This window comes from Neodiprion lecontei, chromosome 3 (genome assembly GCF_021901455.1).
Source record: "Neodiprion lecontei isolate iyNeoLeco1 chromosome 3, iyNeoLeco1.1, whole genome shotgun sequence".
NCBI classification, from domain to species: Eukaryota; Metazoa; Arthropoda; class Insecta; order Hymenoptera; family Diprionidae; genus Neodiprion; species Neodiprion lecontei.
Genome location: NC_060262.1, coordinates 42,826,378 through 42,847,433, shown reverse-complemented (window position 1 = coordinate 42,847,433; position 21,056 = coordinate 42,826,378). Strand labels below are relative to the sequence as shown.

General features: G+C 43.4%; 1 protein-coding gene across 2 annotated transcripts in view; it reads right to left on the bottom strand.

Annotated features, from left to right (window-relative positions):
- Positions 1–21,056, bottom strand: part of LOC124293394 — a 124,309-nt gene that overhangs the window by 84,665 nt on the left and 18,588 nt on the right. For both annotated transcript variants that reach the window (XM_046734236.1, XM_046734237.1), the window contains exon 2: positions 17,587–17,622. In XM_046734236.1, coding sequence (XP_046590192.1) covers positions 17,587–17,622 — 36 coding nt within the window. The remainder of the gene's footprint in view (positions 1–17,586; positions 17,623–21,056) is intronic.

Sequence of the window (21,056 nt, the reverse complement as noted above, 5' to 3'; positions counted from 1 at the left end):
AAATCAGGGCCCGAAATTAGAAAGTGTATTTATCCCGGAAATACGCCCTTGAATGAAACGTTGTATCATCGGAATTGCGTCGCTTCTGAAGCGATTAAGGGGTTTACGTTGTGAAATATGCCAACGGCACAAGGCGGACCTGTTATTTTCCGTACGAGTTGGCATCCGCGCACAGAATCACACAAATAATCCACCGAGCCGGATAAACGGAAATTTTCCCTTCTAAAATTCTAACAGGCGACCCGAGCACTCAATAGCAGAACGGCCGACTTCCTGTCTCCGTGCCCCTCTTTTCCCCCAACGCTTGTTTCGCTCCTTCTCTGTTATATTCAGCTCCGCTGAGGCTAGCCCGGACGATCCGCCCGCCGACACTGTGAAACCTCTCGAGTTTATACCGAATCGTTGACCAGCCTTCCACAGAATCCATTTAACCTAATATCAGCAAGTATTATTTAATTCGGAAGTCGGACCGTGCGCGTTAGCCGTCGACGGCCGGATGGGCGGATTCCGAAAAGCACGACCCTCCGCGTATCGCCTCGGGCATCGCTCCTTTCACCGCGGCCAGGCGGCCCTCTCACTCACTCGCCGTTCACCCCGAAACCAGCCCGCTTTTCCATCAAGGGAGAACCTCAATTTCAGTCGGCCTGCACAATCCGTCGATCTATACAACTCCGTACGCCCCGGAGTACCGCGAGTAATATCTGCAGTCTGCTTATTTGATTGTGAGAGAAAATGAGAGAAAGCATAGTTGCTGCTTCACTTTTCTTTTCTTAAGTACGACGCGAATACACTTCGACTTTCTGTCTTGAATTTTACTGATTGGATAAATAGCTAAAGTAATTCACAATTATTAAATCGATGTAGTGATACAGTCTTTTACTCTTCACTTCTCGCAATATAATATTATGCACTTCCGCTGCAGTTCCAATCTTGTTACAAACTAACGAATTTTTGTACTTACCATGAATTAGAAATGATTGTCTTCCTGCACCATGAACCAAGTTCCGCTGCCAGTCCTCGTTGACTCTGCGGATCTGTAGCTGGGCGAAAGGGGGGCGCGGATGGGCGGGGGCGGGGGCGTCGGTCGTCGAAAGGAAACCCGGTTGTCTCTCATCAGCGAACAAATTTCGACGTTGTTTGCGTTGTTTGGCCCCCTGACTTGAATCCAGCCGGTCGCCTCGAGTGGAACAAGTCCTTCCTCAGCCTCCTGCCTGCGGACGAATCTGCCGGTCGAGTTCGAGCCTAGTCTCGGTCCAATCTCGCACGTGACGTTGTTTCCGCTCCGGACCGTGATCGCCTCTTGTTTATTCTAGTTATTTTATTACAACGACGGTGGGGTCCGGAAACAGGAGTAGGAGAAAGCAGGCGGGAGGTAGGCTATGAAGAGAAAAAAAAGAGAGAGGGAGGGAGGTAGATAAGGAGAAAGACGGCGAGCGGGAGAGTGAGAGTGAGAGAGAGTGTGTGAGGGGGGTGGGGGGGGGGGAGGGGATAGAAATAGTAAGTTATTACCGATAGACAGAATAAGATGATGCAACAGGAAATCGGCCGATGGTCTGCGACCATGTGTTGTACGCCTTATCTTCTCACGTTAATAAATCCATGATCGGTCGAATCTTGAAAATCTCGCATACATTGTCGTGCATTGTCGTGTAATCATTTACTTATAAGCTAAATGATCCTTTTTTCGCTAACGACGAGAGGACGAGTGAATTTGAAAACTGATAATATAACGGGTCGTCGTTAATACCTCACTGATAAAGCTTATTGTGAATCAACTGGCTGATTGGAAGAAGGATATTGATAGCTTCAGTTACAGCCGATTTCACTTTTGAAAGGAGTTGCGATTTTGTAATATTCTGCGTAGGTACGAAATCTGAAGCGCCAACTTATTATTATTACATTCTTCGGTAGCAATGCTTCGACATTCGGAATCAGCATGCCATAGCAAAAGGCTAATATGTTACATTTACATATAAATGTGTGAAATTATTTTTGGTCCAAAATCGATAACGTTACTTTATTTAGGTAACCCGTCTCGACGGCCTCGCACGAAATGTCACACAAAGCTACCTACCTTACGAAGAACAGACTTTATAGCGAATGCAACGAGAAATAGTGATCCCTTCTTTTTACATTTAACCCGTTCAGCGTTTGATAATTTTGATCACTGATGCGGAAAAATCAGAAGTGTACATACATACCACGGTTATGAATATTCAAGAAATGACAGTTATCACAAAATCCTTAATCCCCCGTTTCAGCCGTTTGTCGCGCATGCGATCGAGTACTCGAAGAAGAAGAAAACGGAGAAGCGGAAGAATGAGAATAGGATGGAAACGGTGATGAAGAAGACCGGGAGAAAGAAAGACATGGCGATGCCTACGGAAACGCGAGGAGTGGCGAGGTGCGGTTCGGCGTGGCCGCTGGCTATAAAGTATGAAGCATAAACCGTAAACCATAAAACGCGAGCCGTAAAGCATCGTCTTGGTAAATAAACCCCGTTTGGTTGCGAACCGAATGCAAAGCTATAGCAGAGATGATCTCTCAACGCTGCGGAGGACTTTCCTGGTGAAAAACGTGGGTAAAAAAGAAGGGCGAAGGGCAACTCCAGGCTCACGGGATATCATCTCTGCAGGTGGGAATTTCGCTCGACGGCTGATTTCCTCAATTAGTGCCACGAGAGTAATACAATATCGTCTGTGAAGCATAACGTGTTACAGTGTTGTTCAAACTCTGAAAGAATTACAAAGTACTGTATCTATGCGCAAACAACTCGAACGATATTTTTAATAAAAGTTATACCAAAGATTGAAAACAACCTTTTAACGTGGATCACTCGCGGTATTTACCGTTAGATTTCTTGCCATCAAAGCACAATCCATGGTTAAAATTAGCACTGAATTATACCAGGGCAAAATTAATCGAAAACTCAAGGTTTCCGGCATCTGGCAGAAATGAACAACTCCGACAGGACGAAACGTTCTCATTTAGTGACTCCCGACGTACACGTCACAAAGCGCAATAGAAGGTTTTCTGCACGTCTCTCTGTAAAGCCTGTGTTCCGAATATCGACTTCTCGTGCAGCCTCTTTGAAGTTGACAATGAGTTCTTCCGAAACACCGGCGAATTATTCTTGAAACGTACTAGGAGTTTTATTAAATCTCAAACTTCTGTCTTTACTTGAGCTGGTACTGATACATCTTACATGGAACATGTTGTACAAATTGGACGGGCCTAAGATTGTACAGCCGAGGAAGAACGTTTGATACTCGGCATACGTCGGACCAAGGCGCCCACAGGCGGCCAAGTATTTAGTTACGATGTAGTAGATTACGTGTTTAGTTGCCTAGTTTAGGAGCGATAACGCGGGATCGAATCGCCGCGCGGGTATTAAGACAACTCTGCGCTCTCTTTGTCGTGAGAGTCATGCGTTTATGCGACACCTGCTCGAAGTACTTCTTTCCGTTGTAAAAATTTTTAAGAATACTTCGTGGGAGATTTTACAGAAATGAAAGAAATTTGTCGAAATATCTTAGATTCAATCGTGAAAGGTTGTGCGTGGTCTACGTGTTTCTCTCACTCTTCTGCAATTACACCTATTGTAATACTTAAGTTTCTCGCATATTTACATGTACGCCAACAGAGGTAAATTCTGACCGATTCGAGGCCAGCCGCCCGTGACCTTTGCTGTACAAGTTGAATAGATAGTTGAAACTGATGACACCGGTGGCCTTGAATCAATAAAAATCCACCTCCGTAGGTAGGGGAAAGGCGAGGAAAGTGGGTGAACCTGAAAATTTTTTAAAATAATTGAATATTTTCGCGAGGTCCACTCGCCCGGAATTCTTCAACATTGCGGTAAACGCTCGTATTCGGTTGGGTTTTCGTTTTTTGGTTATGATCACAAGATTCAACTGTTAAAATCCACCTCGTAATAATATTTATTTAATTTATGTAAGCCCACTTTACCCGCCCTTCCCCTATACCAAGATCCTGTTATGCACATAACAATAATTAGCGAAGTGAAGCATATCTCAGACGAGGAGAAAGAACTATTTTTAGTCAATTTTTTGTTCTACAAACATGTAATGAGTTTAATCACTTAAATTATTCAACACCAATTCCGGATGGGATGTTCCGAAAGACGGTCCAATAATTTTAGTACCCTTCCATCAACCAAAAGTTTGAATAAAAATCAAACGAATTGTACATGATCTTTGGTTTTTTTCTAGCGTGGCTGGGCGCATTATACCACTACAAGCATAAAGTGAACCTGGTGTGGTTGCATACTCGCGTGTGATTTACGAGACCCAAATTTCTTACTACGCGCGGCTATAGGCGGCGCTGTTTTTGCGTTGGAAGGGAAAGGGGTAAGTTTCTTACTAAGGTCACAGGTCGGGCCGACAAGCGTGCATGTGTAACACAAAGTTTCACAAACATTGACAGTGCGTTGGTATAGGTTACGCATGCAGCGAATATGCGGCACAGCGTAGAACATACAGTGTCGAACGAGCCGGGGGGCGGCGTGGCGCACCTGTCCGCATCCTCGACTCACCCCGATGATTTAGAGACCGTATATCAGAAAGCCTTTGGCACCCACCAGTCGGCCGGTTGGTGGCTTTGTTCGACGGTATCGTACGCTGTCTAAGTTCTGAGTGCATAGTTATTCCCTACCCCAATGCAGTTGGCACGTGGATATAGGTAAGTATAAGACGCAACCGCGGGAGGGACGCCGGCGGGAGCTAACGTAAGTAAGCGAGGCGAGTCTGCCCTTTCTGCGATCGCCTAACCGAGGTTTCTTCATCCTGCTTATTGAGACGTCTCTCGACGGACGTCTTGCCTCTACTTTATCACCTGTGCCGATTGCTCTTCCGCACTCCTCCTTATCCATACCCCCGAAAAGTCGTTTCATCTATGCACCATGTATTATATCATCCACCCAGAAATAATGAGCATGAAAAACGCCACACAATGACTCGATCAATATTGGGTTTCACTGCCGAATGATTGTTTGAGTTACACCTGTGTTTACAAGCATGGGTTAAAACCCAATTTTCGACAAGTCATTTGACGATCCTTCAAAAGGAAAACTGCATTTTGAATCTTACTTTTAGCGTCAATGTTCGCCTCGTCGTTTTATGTCCTCTACATGGTCATTTATTCCTTGGGCTGAATGTTAGACTCGGGTGAGAGAGAGCCGCTTTGGCGGGTACCAGGTGGAACGGCCGCGTGAGTCGCACTTGTGTTCAGCAACGAATAAATAACCCTGCACTTATTTTCAATTGACGCCGATGATCCGTACGATCGTAAATACAAAAATTTTCCAATCAAGAGAATTTTTTTGAGTGAATTGAATAACTTTATTGAAGTACAATGTGCTTACGATATCATACGATCCGTTAATTAGGAATCACGTTTTCTGGAGCTTTAACCAGTTCTTTACACTTCCAGCTGTGGCATCAAAGGCAGCTGTAGAAAATGCGGATCGAAAATAACTACAAGTATACCGATTTATGTCAGCTGCAAGAATCGGCGATAATTATTGGCGTGAACTGTAGCGGAGGCGATGAACTGCTCTGAGGAGCCGAAGAGGATGCGATTCTCTGCTTCCTGCCATTGGGAAGAAATGAACGACTGAAGCGAGACACACGCGAGGCTCAAGGGGGCCTATAATTAAGGAAATTCAGGCATATTGTTTTTTGTTTTCTTTTTTTCCAGCATCATTTTTAATGTTTTTCAAAGGTTCAACCAACGGCGCCGCGGCCTGTGGATTTGCGTGTAGTTATTAGATATTCATACACTGCGAAGTATATTGTTAATTAGACCTGCATTCTGTTCAAGATCTGAACAGTGTGATCATGTAGGCGCGCCGGGACTAGGGTAACATTGTCGGGTAACCGGCGAGTTTGTTTTACGACACAACCATTTTTCCTCACGTATGTGTACAATGGGCAATCCGTGTAGTTTTCTGCATCATGTCATGCATGACGTTGAGATGTAAAAATTCGAATTGTAGCTAACTGCTCAACTGACGAATATCACCAATAGCGATAATTACAATTAGCTTCTGATAACTCTGGGTAGAATCAAACGATACGTTAGTGATCACGTTTTTGTATCGCCCAGAGTTTCACTCGTCATGTTCAGATAGGCCTACCACTAAAATAATTGAAAACTACCTGCTTTTGTCCAGAAAGACTCACTTGAATGAAAACGAAGGCATTTCATCGGTCCTTACATCATCCGATCTAACAATCGAACTGCTGGATCTTTTATTTCCTATTTTTAGGCACGTTAGTTTGTAAACGGAGGGCTTTATATATTTGCATTCGCTAATAACGTTGAACTGAGAACTTATTCTAACACCACGTTCGAAATATATTGTCACCAGTAAAGTCGTTTACAAATATTTGTAAAAACGCGGTGGATTTTTGTGAACGTGATAAAAAACGAATCACTCGACTGACTTAGCTGGAATTTAGTTAAACCTTGTCCAGGATCGGTTCGAGGAGGGTGGAGGTTCAAATTTTTGCAAAATTTCTATTCTCGACATTCTTCAACGTAATTCGTTATACTTTGAAATATAACTCCATCTCATTAAAATACGCATAGAGATTTTGTTCTATAATTATCAGTCACATATATCACTGTACAATTCCTTTGTGGGCAGCATTCCAGACGAACTATTGAGCTGTTTATGTTGAAATTCGGTTGGAAATGAAAATGTACAAGTGAACGGCACAGAGACGGTGCACGGCTATACCAAAAAACGAAGTTTTTGGGCCAGATCGCTGGATTTTTTTCAAATTGTTATCGCATATCCTTGTGAATTTTTTCTACACTCTGGAACGTTTGACTATCGTTATAGGTATTCGATCGCATGCAAGTTTGGAGAAAAACTGTAAATGTCGATTTTGTTATATGATGATCAAACTGAGTCTTTGTAGGTCGGAAAATGATGTTGAAATAGAAAAAAAAAATATTTTGGGAAAGATATTCCATTGCGGTGGGGCTGAGTTAACAAGCTCCCTACAAAATTCGGACAACTGGAGTTTTTAAAATTCCTCAAGAGAATAAATGAGAAATGTTTTTATTATATGTATATCTACCCACCCGTCCACCTATCGATCGTTCAATTCGCACACGCGTTAAGTGTATCAAGTTCAGGTTCGAGAAGTACGTTGTAGGTGAATGGAAAGGATTCGCGAGGCTTGGCTTTGAGTTTCACAGTCAGATAGCACTGGATAAAGTTCCCACACGTGAGACCGAGCATCAACACGATAAAACACGTGTAGATAATTACCGACAAGCGCTACGGGCTTGCGATATTAATCACGATTAACTCGATTCAAGACATCCAAGTCTGCTCTACACTTTCTTTCACCTGTGGCGCGGTCGGCACAAGGTAACAGGACCGTGGGCAGGTGTAACTGTGTGTGAGGAGCTGCATCTCACGCACAGGATATTACCGTGCACGTCTTTACGGTAGACGTACAAGATATGCACCATTGAACTCACACCAACGCGCGGACCTTGTAGGTACTCAGATTGCTCCGATCACCGATGTGCTCTCGGACTCGAGGAATGAAGCCGGAGCCAAAGCCGACGAGAAACGAGATGCCTGTATATCCCCCCCCCCTGACTCTCTCTCTCTTTCTGGCTTATTCTTTCGGGCTCGTAATTGGGTAAATTCGACCTCTCTCGTCGAAAGTTACGGTATAAATCAAACGCACCCGCGCGGAATACCAGACTCCGTGTACCGCATCTCGTGATCGGTCATTTGTATTGGTATGGATTTTGGGATGAGAAACGTTTCAATCATCCCGCTAAACAAACACTCGCGCGTACTACAAAGTCCATCATCTGCACTTGTACAAGCCCAATGAACAATGGGCGCACACAGGCTTACTTGTTTGGTCCGTCCTGTAATTAGAATCAGTGACTGTCGTCAGCAGGTGTAATTGAAATCGGTACCTCTGAACTTGTAAGGTGTACCTGACTAATTTAACTTGCGTCTGTCATCCTGATCCATACCCAAGACTCAACTTTTTGTTAATGTGATAAATGTTAACTTGATATTCAACCAACCAGGTTCCGAATTTTTCAACCAGTATCGAAAAAATGGATTATTTCAACCTAACGTATCTGTAACTCAACTGGATTAAAAGCTAAAATATACGCCTCTTATCCAGTGTAAATGCCCCAATATTGAAACTGCTAAATTCTCCTTCGGTTTTTAACTTTTGTACCCCATTAAGTAACGGTCATATGCGGTACTTGGATAGGCGAGTGGAATTTTCGAAGTTAATCGTATTACCATATAGCAGCGTGACTTCGAGGTTGGCCGAAGCGAGAGGAGCTTCTCATCTGAATAAATATCGTATTATAATTAAAGGAATCGGTTGGGTCATAAATCAATGGAGTTCGGTTTATATATCAGTTGCACCTATAATATAGTCCAACTCCTGGACTGCACCATGGGGGGTCTTTCCTCCTATGCTAATGGCACCCTCTCACGAAGAACCCCCCTCCCCCCTACTCTCACTCCCTCTCTATCTCTATCTCGCGGTATGGCCGGCTCTCTTATTTCAAACTTGACCCCCTCGCTGCCTTGGCTTCCCCGTGGTCATAATCTTCCTATGATCTCGCCGCTCTCAGGACAGCTTATCAATTTGTTACGATTAAAGTTTGTTGAATCAAATGAAAGGGTAATAAACATTGGGGTGGAGTGCCAGTCAATGCCCCTTTATGCTTCCAAATGGCGAGCCACCGCCGGCATTACCACAATGTTAACCTGCAATTTTCATGTACTACACGAGCACTTCTTATCTCCTGCAAAATGGTGAGCACATAGGGTTCAGAAGCTGGGCAACTTTTTATTCGTCAGTGCCACCCCAATTGACATCGGCACTGTATGTCGCACGATGCACGAACTTTGCATGACTCAAATCTATTCATCACGTTAGGTGTATTACAGGTATACCCGTTCTAACCTGTCTCAAGCATCCCTCGCCCTTCCTTCTTTTTATTTTCTTCTCATTCTGACCCACTTTCAGCACCAACACTACGTCAGTGCCCATAAGTGCCAGTCCCTCAGGCGATTTAATCTAATTTGTATACTCCTTTGTTGAGAGCCTGCCATCTTACCTACACTCATACATCTGTACCCACGGCTGTGATTCACCCGACATACTGATTGTCACCACGAAGAACAATATAACGGTGAAGAGGATGGAGACATGCAAGCTTCTAATCGTGCAGTTGGCGTTCAATATATAAATCCTGTTCTCAAAATATGTATTGTGCAAAACTATAAGATTCAAAGTAATACGACATTGACAGTTTATTGATATTGAAATACAAGAATGAAACTTTTTATATCCAGCGTACGTAAAGTAATTGTATACAGGTTCGTCGAAATGTTACAAGATTAATGATGCAGATCACTTGGGTAATGATGGTTTGTAAAAAGCCCACCACACTAGAACTCGATACAGCTTACCTAAGAAGAGATCGTAATAGCAATAGATCGATGGGAGGTGAAATACTTGATAAACAGAGGATCATGCAGAAGCCTAACCATAAGTCAGTCAGCGATCCAAATTCCCAATGCACAACCAGCTGGCTCGTTATCGATTCTAGATATTTTCACGTGCATTTGATGAACACGACTGATTTTCAATCGAACATGGAAACTCGTTGACGTGAGAACTTCGGTTTTCTATATGAAACATAGCCATTGAAAAGGAACAAAATCAGAATCTAACTCAAAGGGCACTCAAGATTCAGCCTTTGTTTTGACGCTGTACGGCAAATTAGAGCTTGAAGGTTCAACCATTGAAGGTTACAGAATAGGGTAGTCACCCGCACAGCAGTGTTGGTGCAGGAGCAGGAAACGAAAAGTGGAGGGTACCGCATGGGTATAACTACACGAATATATTTTATCTTATTTTTTCTAGCCGTTCAGAGAATCAATTAAAATTTTGGTCCGGTTGTTGGCAAAACGAGGGAATAATGATAGAGTTGAATGACGTGTGGTCAGGATTTCGGGATTTATTATTATTATTATTATTTATGCCCTCGCTGCAGGCCGCTGTTGGGTACCAGGGCCGCACGGTCATGGACTGTATCGCAGGGCCGGTGATCCACTGACTTTCGATCCCTTCGCCTGTCTAACTTCGAAGCAATTTTTGTGCGAATGATGAGTTCCGGCAACGAATTCTGATCGAAAACTCTCTGGGACTTGTTTACGGCGGTATTGTTTGTGCCAAAGGCGAAAGGAAAAAAGAATAATAATAAGTTAACAAGGAAGAAGAATACTTGCATATTAGAGGTATCTCGAACAAGTATTATATAGACATGCCTTGCTTAAATGCATTAAGCATTTTCGTATTCATCCCTTAATCGCAGACTGAAATCTATAAGTCACGCGGAAGTGTGACAAAAATTAAGTTGAGAGCCAAGGACGGGCAGGACGACTCGGAAGCGGGGGGAAGTTTGGAATTCATCCTACGAATATACCATGGAACGTTTGTTCGTTCCAGTCGAGACTGGAAGCGGCTGATCGACCAGGCATTATTTAATTACAGATAATTACTGGTTATAATCTGCGGCAGATCGGCGGCCTGCCGTTTAATTGATTGGCTTTACGGTCTGATTTGTGGATCTCTTGTTCGGAAGATCGGTATCCATTCCAATGATGCTTATTATCCGTGGTGTAGAGCACACATTGCCGATCCTGTATCATTATTCGTATTATATATTTATTACGCAATCCACCCACTAAGCCTTGATGAACCTCGCCCGGCTCATTGTCAGTGAGTTCCCTGCCGAAGATGACTCGCGTAGATTAAAGCTTAGCTAACGTCAGCCTACCAATGTCTCTCAACTCATCTGACCACCTATAGTTGCGTCTGCGACATATGTTACAGACATTCCTAGAATCTACACACGTACGCCGGTACCAAAACATGGAATTATCTCTTAGTTCTCGTGGTCAATCGTCTCCATTACTTGACCAGTGCCAGGAATCCTTCAAACCCTAGTCACACAGGGAAACAAGTAGAGACAAGGATTATTCCTAATGATTCCGATTTTTAGGACAATTCAAAGAGTTCTGTTCATCGTCATCACATGCAGTATAGCTGAGAAACTGCTGATTTCCAACGTCTGTGTCAACGTAATCCGTACTTCAGTGTGATCGCAAAAGCTACCGGTCTGTATCAGCGCAAGTAGAGATGCTGTTCTACAATTTGATTTTGGTACTCCTAAGACTGAAATTAATTTTGTGTTAGTTTAGAGGTAATTTATTAATGGCGGCAATGATTGGACTTGATGCCGAAGCATCAAGGCTTGCGAGTTTTTTACGCATAAGCGATTTTGGAGCTTGGATCAAGAAACGTTTTAAATCTCCTAGTGAAACCTCTGAAATTGGAGCTGTGCACTTGGACTTGATCAGCCACACTGGAGATGATTGTTTCGCTCTGCGCACGTACGCGTCGAGCATGCAGATCCAACACGAAATATTACTAATGGCTGTTTACCGGATGATTGCGCCAAGTAATGGGTTATGCTACTGCGGTTCCCCGAGACCGCAGCGCCCTTTAGTAGGGAATAAACATATCTTACGATGGTCAAGTTACCGAGTGGAGTATGATTAGCTGGAGCACAGAATCGTAGAACTTGTTAAGATTGCACGTGTCTGATGCACCGATCAAAATTTTTACTGCGTTCCAAAGACGAGAAAAAATTAGCACCAAGTGAATCATCGTGAAACGTTCGACCTGAACATAGGACAGAGTTACCAGGGTTCACGCGAGTATTATATTCAACAGTGCATCATACGCTCGGACAAAAAATAACGATCTGTAATCAGTGCTAGCGTACAGCTCTCACAAAAAACGTACGGGATAGGTATACTTTAGAAAGTTATTGGCCATCTCGAAATGAAGTCTGAAGTTGTCGACGCGTGGCACAAAGCGGAATTGCTCATTACCTCGTCTATGGAAACAGGCAGGTCAAATAATGATCGTTGGAAATTTGACAGATACAGTTTTTCTAGTTCAACCCGTAGAAATCAAATTTTTTTTTCATTTCAAAGAATCGTGGGTGATTTTCAAAAATTTTTTTCAACGGTTAAACAAAATTTATGGTGTTCATTGTTGAAACCTCCATCCTTGCGTGAATTCAAACGACCTTTTGATGGGAGCATATCTGCCAGACGATCCAAATGCAAGCAATTAAGTTTCACGGAATGAAGTATACGAATGCACTTTGTGGCTGTACATTCTAGTGGCTGAAAAATAATTCATCTCAAGTTCCAGAGCTCGTAGTTGACCTAATCGAATTTGAATTATCATAATGAAGCTTTGGAGTGGGTGCCGTAGGTTGGCGGCATGAAGTAGCGTCCATTAGTAGCGTCCGTCGTGAAACAAGGTTATGCTAGATATCCAATCCAACTCAGCGGACATGGACGGCGCGTGCAGAGTCATCATTCGTGGAGATACAAAGACAACGCCGCCACGACCCAAGGTAGCTCGACGAGAAAGCCGCGGCCAGGTGGAGCAAAAAACTCGGTATGCTAAATGACAGGTAGATACAGATAGGTTCGTATTCGTGCGTACAGGTCTAAAAACTTACATATACACAACTGACTTGGACGCAGACGTAGAAGGTGTACTAAAATGTCATATTCCTCATGGACAAGGCTCCTCCACAATTAATAATTGCCTACAAAGGAGGAAAATAATCGCAATAAGTATATTTCCATCCTCTAAAATTATTCGATGACTGTTTCACGACTTTTAGCGACAGTGTCTGGGTCTGGAGGTGAGGTTCTTTTCTTTTCCCGTTCTTTTCGGCAGGAAAAAAATTTTTTCAAAAAAATCGTCAAAAGTAGAATAATAATATTCTGAAACTCACTATTAAAAATTTCGACAGTAGAATTTCATTGATTTTTGAAAATTTACGAAAATCGGAGTCGGGGCCGAGAAGGCGGCGTAACATGATGTCAAAATCCTCACCCTACTACATCACAGACACAATTATTAATTTGAAATTGACTCGTAATATCCTTAAATCACCCAGGCCAATACGGAGTACACGGGAACGGGGATTAAATTCCGTATAATAGGAATTTTCTTCCTTTCCTCGTTGCTTAATCTCACCAACCACGATTGCGTGTTTTTGAAAATGTTTGTATCCCCTCGTTTCGTCAATATCCTTCTTCCGTTCGGTAGAAAGTTAGTGAGGGAATCCAGCTGCATCTACGTGTTAGTTGCCGGTGCCGGCAGATCATGTATATTATAATCAATTATTTTATTTTCTTGCGTTTCTTACAACATTTGATCAAGATTATTGGTAGGTACGGGTGTAGTCTTTCACGAGCTCATGTGCAGGGAGGGACGAAAAATAAAGACAGACGGATTCCCTTTTATCAATTGCATAACTCCCGCATGAATGATAGTCGGGAATAGACGAGAAGAAAAAAGACGTCGCTGCCGTCTCAACGTCCAGAAACGATTCTCCGTAAAGAATATTCGTGAATTCTAAGGCAGAGGAATTCTAGAAGTAAAGATCCCTCTGCTGCATTAAAAAACACTTTCGGGTCCTCCCTCCACTTGCCCCTATATCCCCCGACACCCCTCACAATCCTCCGAAGGGCGACCAGGAACAAGAGATCGAATCACTATTTACACCCGTGAAAATGAAATGGCTTCATCCGTCTTATCGGGTCTAATCTCGCGTGGAGTTTCTTACGCTAATGTCGAAAATGTGTCGTCGCGTTTAGCTACCTGATATCTTGGCAGCCACCCTACTATCCTTTCTCTCTCTCTCTCTCTCTCTCTCTCTCTCTCTCTCTCTCTCTCTCTCTCTCTCTCTCTCTCTCTCTCTCTCTCTCCGTCACTTCCTTGGAACCGTGTGTCTAGGTATGCGATTCCGTGTCTGTCGGCCCGGTGATTCACCCTGCATGCGAGAAGGGTGGTAATGGTGCCATCCGGGTAGTCGAAGGACCATTAAGTCCTACCTGGGCCCCGTCCTAGGATTTTTTTTCGGTGATGAAACGGGTGCAAGGGAGAAGAACGGACGAGAAGAAGGAGGGTGAAACTGAAAAGAAAATGAAATAAAATGGAGAAATGGACGGAGTTATAAGGGCACGCAAAAAATTCTACGGGTTCGTTCCCTGTCCGGCAAACTGCATTCAAATAACTCCATAGATCCTCAGATCCTTCCCTTCACACTTTGTAGTGGTAGGTAGATGCACCCACACACGCACTCGCGTCTACCTGCGCTGCTGCCGACCGTGTGAAGCTGGGAACGTTTTGCTTTACAAGCGCGCTGTTGACTCGAAGACGCCTCGATGAAATCTCAAGACCAATTGCGCAAATCATTTCTTTGGTAAGGTGAACGAATAATGGAAAATAATTCGGGCATTGTGCCGTGGCTAGAAATAGAGGCAGAATCCAACTGCTGCGTTTAAGTTCGCGGGGATATTTTTGTCGGCTTAACTTTTACGCTCGTCTCATTATCTATGCAGGCATTCGAGAAAAGCTCAGAGTTGCGACAGAGTCAGGATTCACGAGTAATGCCAAGTTTCGCGACTCGGACGGCAAATAATTGGAAACCAAACCCCGGGGAGCTCAACTTGCTATAAAACCATGACCGGATATTCTTCAGAACGGAAGACTGGACCGCTCGAAACAAATCGCGTACTATAATAAGATTTCGGTAAGCTTTAATTTCTGAAAATACTCGGATTATATTTACCGCTACCGCGCAGATTCACGTCCGTAAGTCCATATGCAAAGTCACGACAAGGTCGCCGCTCGTGGTAAAGACGAGAAGGTATGCCTGCGGTACCTTGTGGAGGGATCCTCGCCTTGGCGGTGGCGAGGAACGTGGGGAACGGGGGGCCCGAGGGCCTCGGGCGAGGTCATCCGGCACCCTCGCCCCCGCGCACCCTGATTACCCGTGCCGGGGGCGGGACTCGTCGTAATGAGCGTCAAAGTGGCGCTCAACTCCGCAAGGAATGATCAGAGTGCCCCGGGGCGATACCTGTAGCCCCGGGTATGGGTATCTGTCTCTCGGCGAGCGTTGCCGTTGCCGGTGCGGCTTTCACTTTTACGTCCCACCTTTCATCTCCGCTATCACGGTGACTAACTACATCACGCTTCGAGGTACCGATAATCCGCTTTACACGAAGGATTTGCTGGTACATTTTTAATCGAGCTGTAATTACTTCGTCGAATTCATAGACAAAATTATCTATTCAAATAAAAATATTTTGTCGACTCGCTTACATGGAGTGTGAGCTTCCTGGTGGAAAAAAAATATGATTTTTTACGATAATTTCGACAAATTTTCGGGAGTATGGGACGCGGTATAAAATTTTGCGGGTTTTCATAAATGGTTGTAGAATGGTCTGCTCTTTCGCAATCGATTTTCGAGCATCAACCCTTGAAATAAATACGATTTGTTTGGAGAATATCATACAATTCCGGGTTCAGATAAACAGTTAATGTCCAATACTCTTCACATGACTCATACCAGGTGAGTTTAAACATATACGACATGTTTTTCACGAAAATCCTTAAGGATCATACGGAAAAGATACGTGAGAGGTTGTTGAATGCAGACCCATTATTTACTAGGTACTAAAATTGTCTTCGGTAAGTTTTCCTTAAATGATAAATGTGACATCTAGCGGTGGTTCATGAATAGTATTTCATGATTTCACGTAAATATTCGTAATATTGTATGGATTCACAGCTGATAATTGGTATTTTTCCTTAAAATTCTATGTGGACAACAATTTCATCATTCGCAAGTTGTAGCATTTCTCAGTACTTGTATAAAAACTCTTTGCAGTTGTTGCGACTATCTACCTAAAACTGCAACTATTTCTGGTAAATTATAGATTTTCATATGAATTTGTGCCATTCTGCAAGAGCTCGTGGAATTTTATTTTACATTCTTACGGCGAGAGGAGTTCTTCATTTCTGCTATGAAAAACTGCTTCACAGAATGCTGCGCTATGTTTTGTTTACATTACTTACCAGGCACACAGGCTCATTTCACGCGGCTTTGGAACAGCCACGAGACCCTAAAGGAAATATTCTTGCCGTACCATTAGTTGAACTCGTACTACAAATTATGCACGTATACTATATGTCATTCTACTTACTCGCATAGATACGGTTTTGTAATTATACTTGAAAAAGTCGAAATTATTGGTATCCTGAATTCCTTGACGATGGTCTCGAACCTTGCCGTAACGTAAATCGAAATGATGCACTTATTTATTCGCCGAAACTGCCGGTAAAATATCCAGGATTTTCACTCTCGAATAGCATAAGAATCAAGGAACTACACAGCAATGCGACAGTAATCAAACGTCTGGTGGCAGCCTTCGTTTGTGTCATAAAATACTTCGAAACTTGCTGAGATTCTGAGCTGCGTTGACGTTTCACGATTCGTGCGGGTATTTCGCTAGGTTAAGAGTCATCAAGGGTACGAAATGCTCGGCAAGGCCGCCTCGGCATGCCCGAAGATGTCCTCGATGACGGGGGCGAGGGTTGTCAGGTCGGGGGCGTGACCAACGACGAGGGGAATACGAAAGCAGGCTGTTCACTGTCTGTCCTGTCGGCAGGCAGCAAGGCCCTCGGCATGATTGAACGATGTTATTTTAAGTTTTCCGCCGAGGGTTGCGGTGCTCCCGTCTTGCCCTAATCGGCTGTCGACTGTTGAGGATTCCCAACCCTCTTGCACCCGCTTGCCGAGCAACTAGATTCACGCCTCGGAGGATTCCTGTCCCTTGAGGGGAGGGGTCACGGGGGGTCGGAGAGAGGGAGGGAGAGGAACGAGGACTAGATTCAAAACGATTTGGATCAGTTCGAGACGGTGGAGAAGGGCGGAACCTGTTGATCCCCGTCACTGCAGGTCATGTCCCGTCGTCAGGGGGCTTGAACTTGAGGTATCAACGAGAACGAACACTCGCGCCACGGATACGTGCACTCTTAACAAAATGCTGTGGTGGGAACAGATCTGCAGTAGACGAATGTAAATTTTCAAATCAAAGCGACAACCCCCGACCATCCCACAATGGATTGCAAATGCACTTCACACATTCTAGCTCGGTTGGACGCGAAGTGAAAAGCGAGTGAGATAACTGTGTCTGGGGTTAATACACATGATGCGTCGTAGCTTTTGATTCGTTTTAAAAATCACCAGAACCCAAACTGACATGACCGACCGCACATCCTCTGACAATAAGATTCGACCGGCGCTTGGTTTTACTCAACGGGGTCAATTCACATTGGATGAAAGTGTAACAATGTTAGGCATTTCAATGTTACCCGATTTTTTAACGATTTCTTTTTAAAAACGCACAATCTTATCCCAAGCCAGCAACGCGTCTAGTCAGAAAATCATGCCGGTGCATGTTGCTGGAATATTGCCAGCTACGATCATTGAAAGCATGTGAAACTTTCGATGACGGTCATATTATGCACGTCGTTGATCTCTTTTTGCACCTCGGATGAGAATAAAATTCTTCCAAGAAGTTTAATCACCGTGAAATAAACTCACCGTAGGGCCTTTCCAGCATCGGGTCACCGCACGGGTCTACAACAGAGAAAAAGACGCAAATGAGTGACAAGAATAAATAGTGGATGGGATTTTAGGACGGCCGATGACACCCGACACCCGGCTGTCGACGCACGGAAACGCAGCGCGACCGAGTCAGCCTGCTAATTGGCTCATTAGCTAGCTGCTATACGCGCACGGTACTTGCGCCCTGCCTAGAGGTATAGTTATAATTATGCACCTCTCCGTGCGCGGCTTTTTCTTCTCGCTGGGCTATATTTCTCGCATGGACAATGTTTCAGTTTCCTTGATTCTCTTCGTTACAACAAGTTCGTACATATCCGTTTTGTTTTGCGCTCCATCCCCGGCAACGACGAGTCGGAAGCTGAAACTCGAGATGATAGACGGGACCGCCAGCGACTCATATTATCTGGGACGGAATCGTCCTTTCGCATGACGAGTCTATCTTTCCGATTGTATGGGCAGTATAAACAGCCCTGGGTCGAGTAAGCTTTACGTGCGAGCTGGCTATTATGATTATTATACTTACTCGAGGCTTGTCACGCCTCGCTAATTAACATTCAGTCATCTCCCGTACACCTTGGGTTCGGCACAAGGAGTCGTTTAATATTTATTATATATCGTTTGCTCCCCCTGCTGGCCTGTAGCTGCAACGCGGCATATAGTATGTGTACCCAGTATTCTATCCTCAATTAGAATTCTTCGGACACGATACACTTGCCGATTCATGGAAAATATTACAATATAACAGACCGGTGGCAGTGGGTAGGAGGTGGGTAGGAGGTGGATCGGATCGCCGAAGACTCACGGGCAACCAGTAGAGAACCGTAAACGTTGTAGGTAAACAGCTTGAGCGATCCCTGGTCCAGATAATCCCCTTAGAGCTTGCAAGAAAAACCAACGCTGCAAATTTCTCCAATTTCGGTAGCATAAGAGTAAAGGTGTTCCGCTTTTTTTTTTCATTCCGCTCCAGGCAATGGGAATGGTACAGAAATGCAATGAAAGAAAAATAGATTTAAAAAAAAAACGGACTCTGATTGTAATTAAATTGTTGGGAGATTTGAGCTAATCGGATCGGCGAATTCGATGGTACATTAAAATTTCTTGGAATAAGTTGATAATCGCGATTGAAAGAGTAGAGACAACGACTATGGACACAGCCTATAGCCATTGCGATATATTGACCCCCCCCCCCTCCCCCTGCCCCTCATTTATAATCGTTACAACTTAACCATTACTAGATCGCGATGTGACGATTACGAACGCGCAAGGATCGTATCGAAACGGTTCCATTGTTTGTTCTTAATTAGCTATACAACTGATGTATACGAAGGATTATTTATACACGCGCTTAGTGAACCGAGAACAATGTCTCGATGTCTGAACAAAATTATCCTGTCCTCTGTCAGGGTACGGTATACGTGGTTACGTGGAACCTGTATCCAATCCTACGAACCTGACAGTAATTAACGTTTACGGTGATCACGGAGAGTTTCAGTTCCGTAGCGTCAAGTTTCGTTCCGGCCTCACCGATGCATCTTCGCAGGCGTTGCACCCAAAGCAATGCTACCTCCAAGTATATATTTTCGATTATTTCGCACAGATCTTTGAAAATCTTGATTCAACATCCTGCGCTTCTTGAGGCTTTGCAAACAAATCGTGAGCCGACGAATGCCACACCAAATCTTTGGAATATATAAAGCTCTGACTATTACAATAAGCTCGTATTCGAGGACTATTTTTCGAGTTCTTGTATAACTTGAATTCCTGAATCCAGACCAAGCGAATCTGCATCGTTTTGTAGTGACTGCACGTTGTCGTGAATAAATGACAAACAAATCAAGTATAATACAGTTTTCATCATACATTTGCCCCGTTATCTACGATCCGGCTCGAACCCAGTTTCGCGGAATAAGTTGCATATAGAATGTTGACGCGCACAGACACTAATCATTTAAGGGACCTTTCAAAGTGATACACGGATCTGACCGATCCAGGTCGTGAGTTTTTTCTTCCGCGTGGTTTGATATTAATGAATCAGTCAAGCGGTACGTAACCCAATTTTTTAGTGCGGCCGGACGGCGCGTATACATTTGATAACAGAAGAGAGTCACGAAAGACTCGTTACCAATGCCCGCACTCTGATTATCCAATTTTGCCAACTCATCCCGCGGCCCTCGAGGATCGGCACAACCACAGTCACAGATATACGCAGGTTATAGAGATAATGCGTCGTGCGGCACCTTGTCTCGCAGTCATCTATATACTTATATTGACTGACGATGATCGGACTTATTAAACGAGAGTCACTGTAGTCTTAAAGTTCGATCAAAGGATTCAAGTCTCGAAATCTCTGTGACTCGGTACAAATAGTCAATCGTATTTATACTAGTATGCAATTAGCGATCGTTTGTCGCGGTTTTCAGCTCTGCGTTGCGGAGCCGTTGATTCACAAATAAGAGAATACAACAACGTACTTTATACGCGTGTCACGAAGCGATTACCACTTTTTCTTAATTTTGACAAGTTGTCATGTTGTGAATATTTCGGAGCTTCAACGGGTGAATGAAAGTCTATTGACTCTGATGATTGAAAAAATTATTATCGTTATTGACAAGGAACGAGAGCAAGTCTTCTGTAGGATACAAATTATGGTGAAATATGAAAAATAATGACCTTTGGATTAATTGTAGTTACTTGCCCGAAACATTTGTACGAATTTCTGTATCGTGAAATATTTTCCATACAGTTTCAAAACTTTATAAAGAAAAATAAAAACATCCGAGTTATACAAGTACTAACTACTGAACCAGCGTCTCACAATGAAGGGTCAGAGGGGATACAACTTGTACGGTCTAAAATCATACCTATTTTGAGGAGATTTGTTTAAAGAAAATGAAAAAACTCAGAACAATTTGAGGGCTTTATTATTTATTGTTACAAGATTATTTTAGAATTTTGTCATTGAAATTAATACCACAATGGCGGCATGGTTCATATAAGTAGCGAATGACTCCGAACTCGAGTGCTTTTGCAATGGTGCATCTCACATCACTGTCCAATTTCTAACAGATCAAAATTTTTTTTTTCATTTCAAAACACCTTTTCGGGTTCGAGCTCGTAGCACAAATGTCAAAAAACTAATTTTTTTCAAACATATACGATTATGAACAGAAAATTTTATTTTCCAACCAAAGTTTGTTAAAAAAAAATGGTATGAAAAAAGTGTAATTTATCGAAGTATCTGCGCCACCGCATTGAAAACGTTGTCGTTCGCTACTTATATACTCCACGCCGCCATTTTGTAATTAATTTGCTTGAAAAAAATTCAAAAATTTTCTTTAAACTATAAATAATAGGGCCCTCAAACTGAAATTGCTCCAAGTGTTTCCATTATCTTTAAACAAATTCGAAAAATTGGTGTGATTTTAGACCGTTCAAGCTAGACCCCT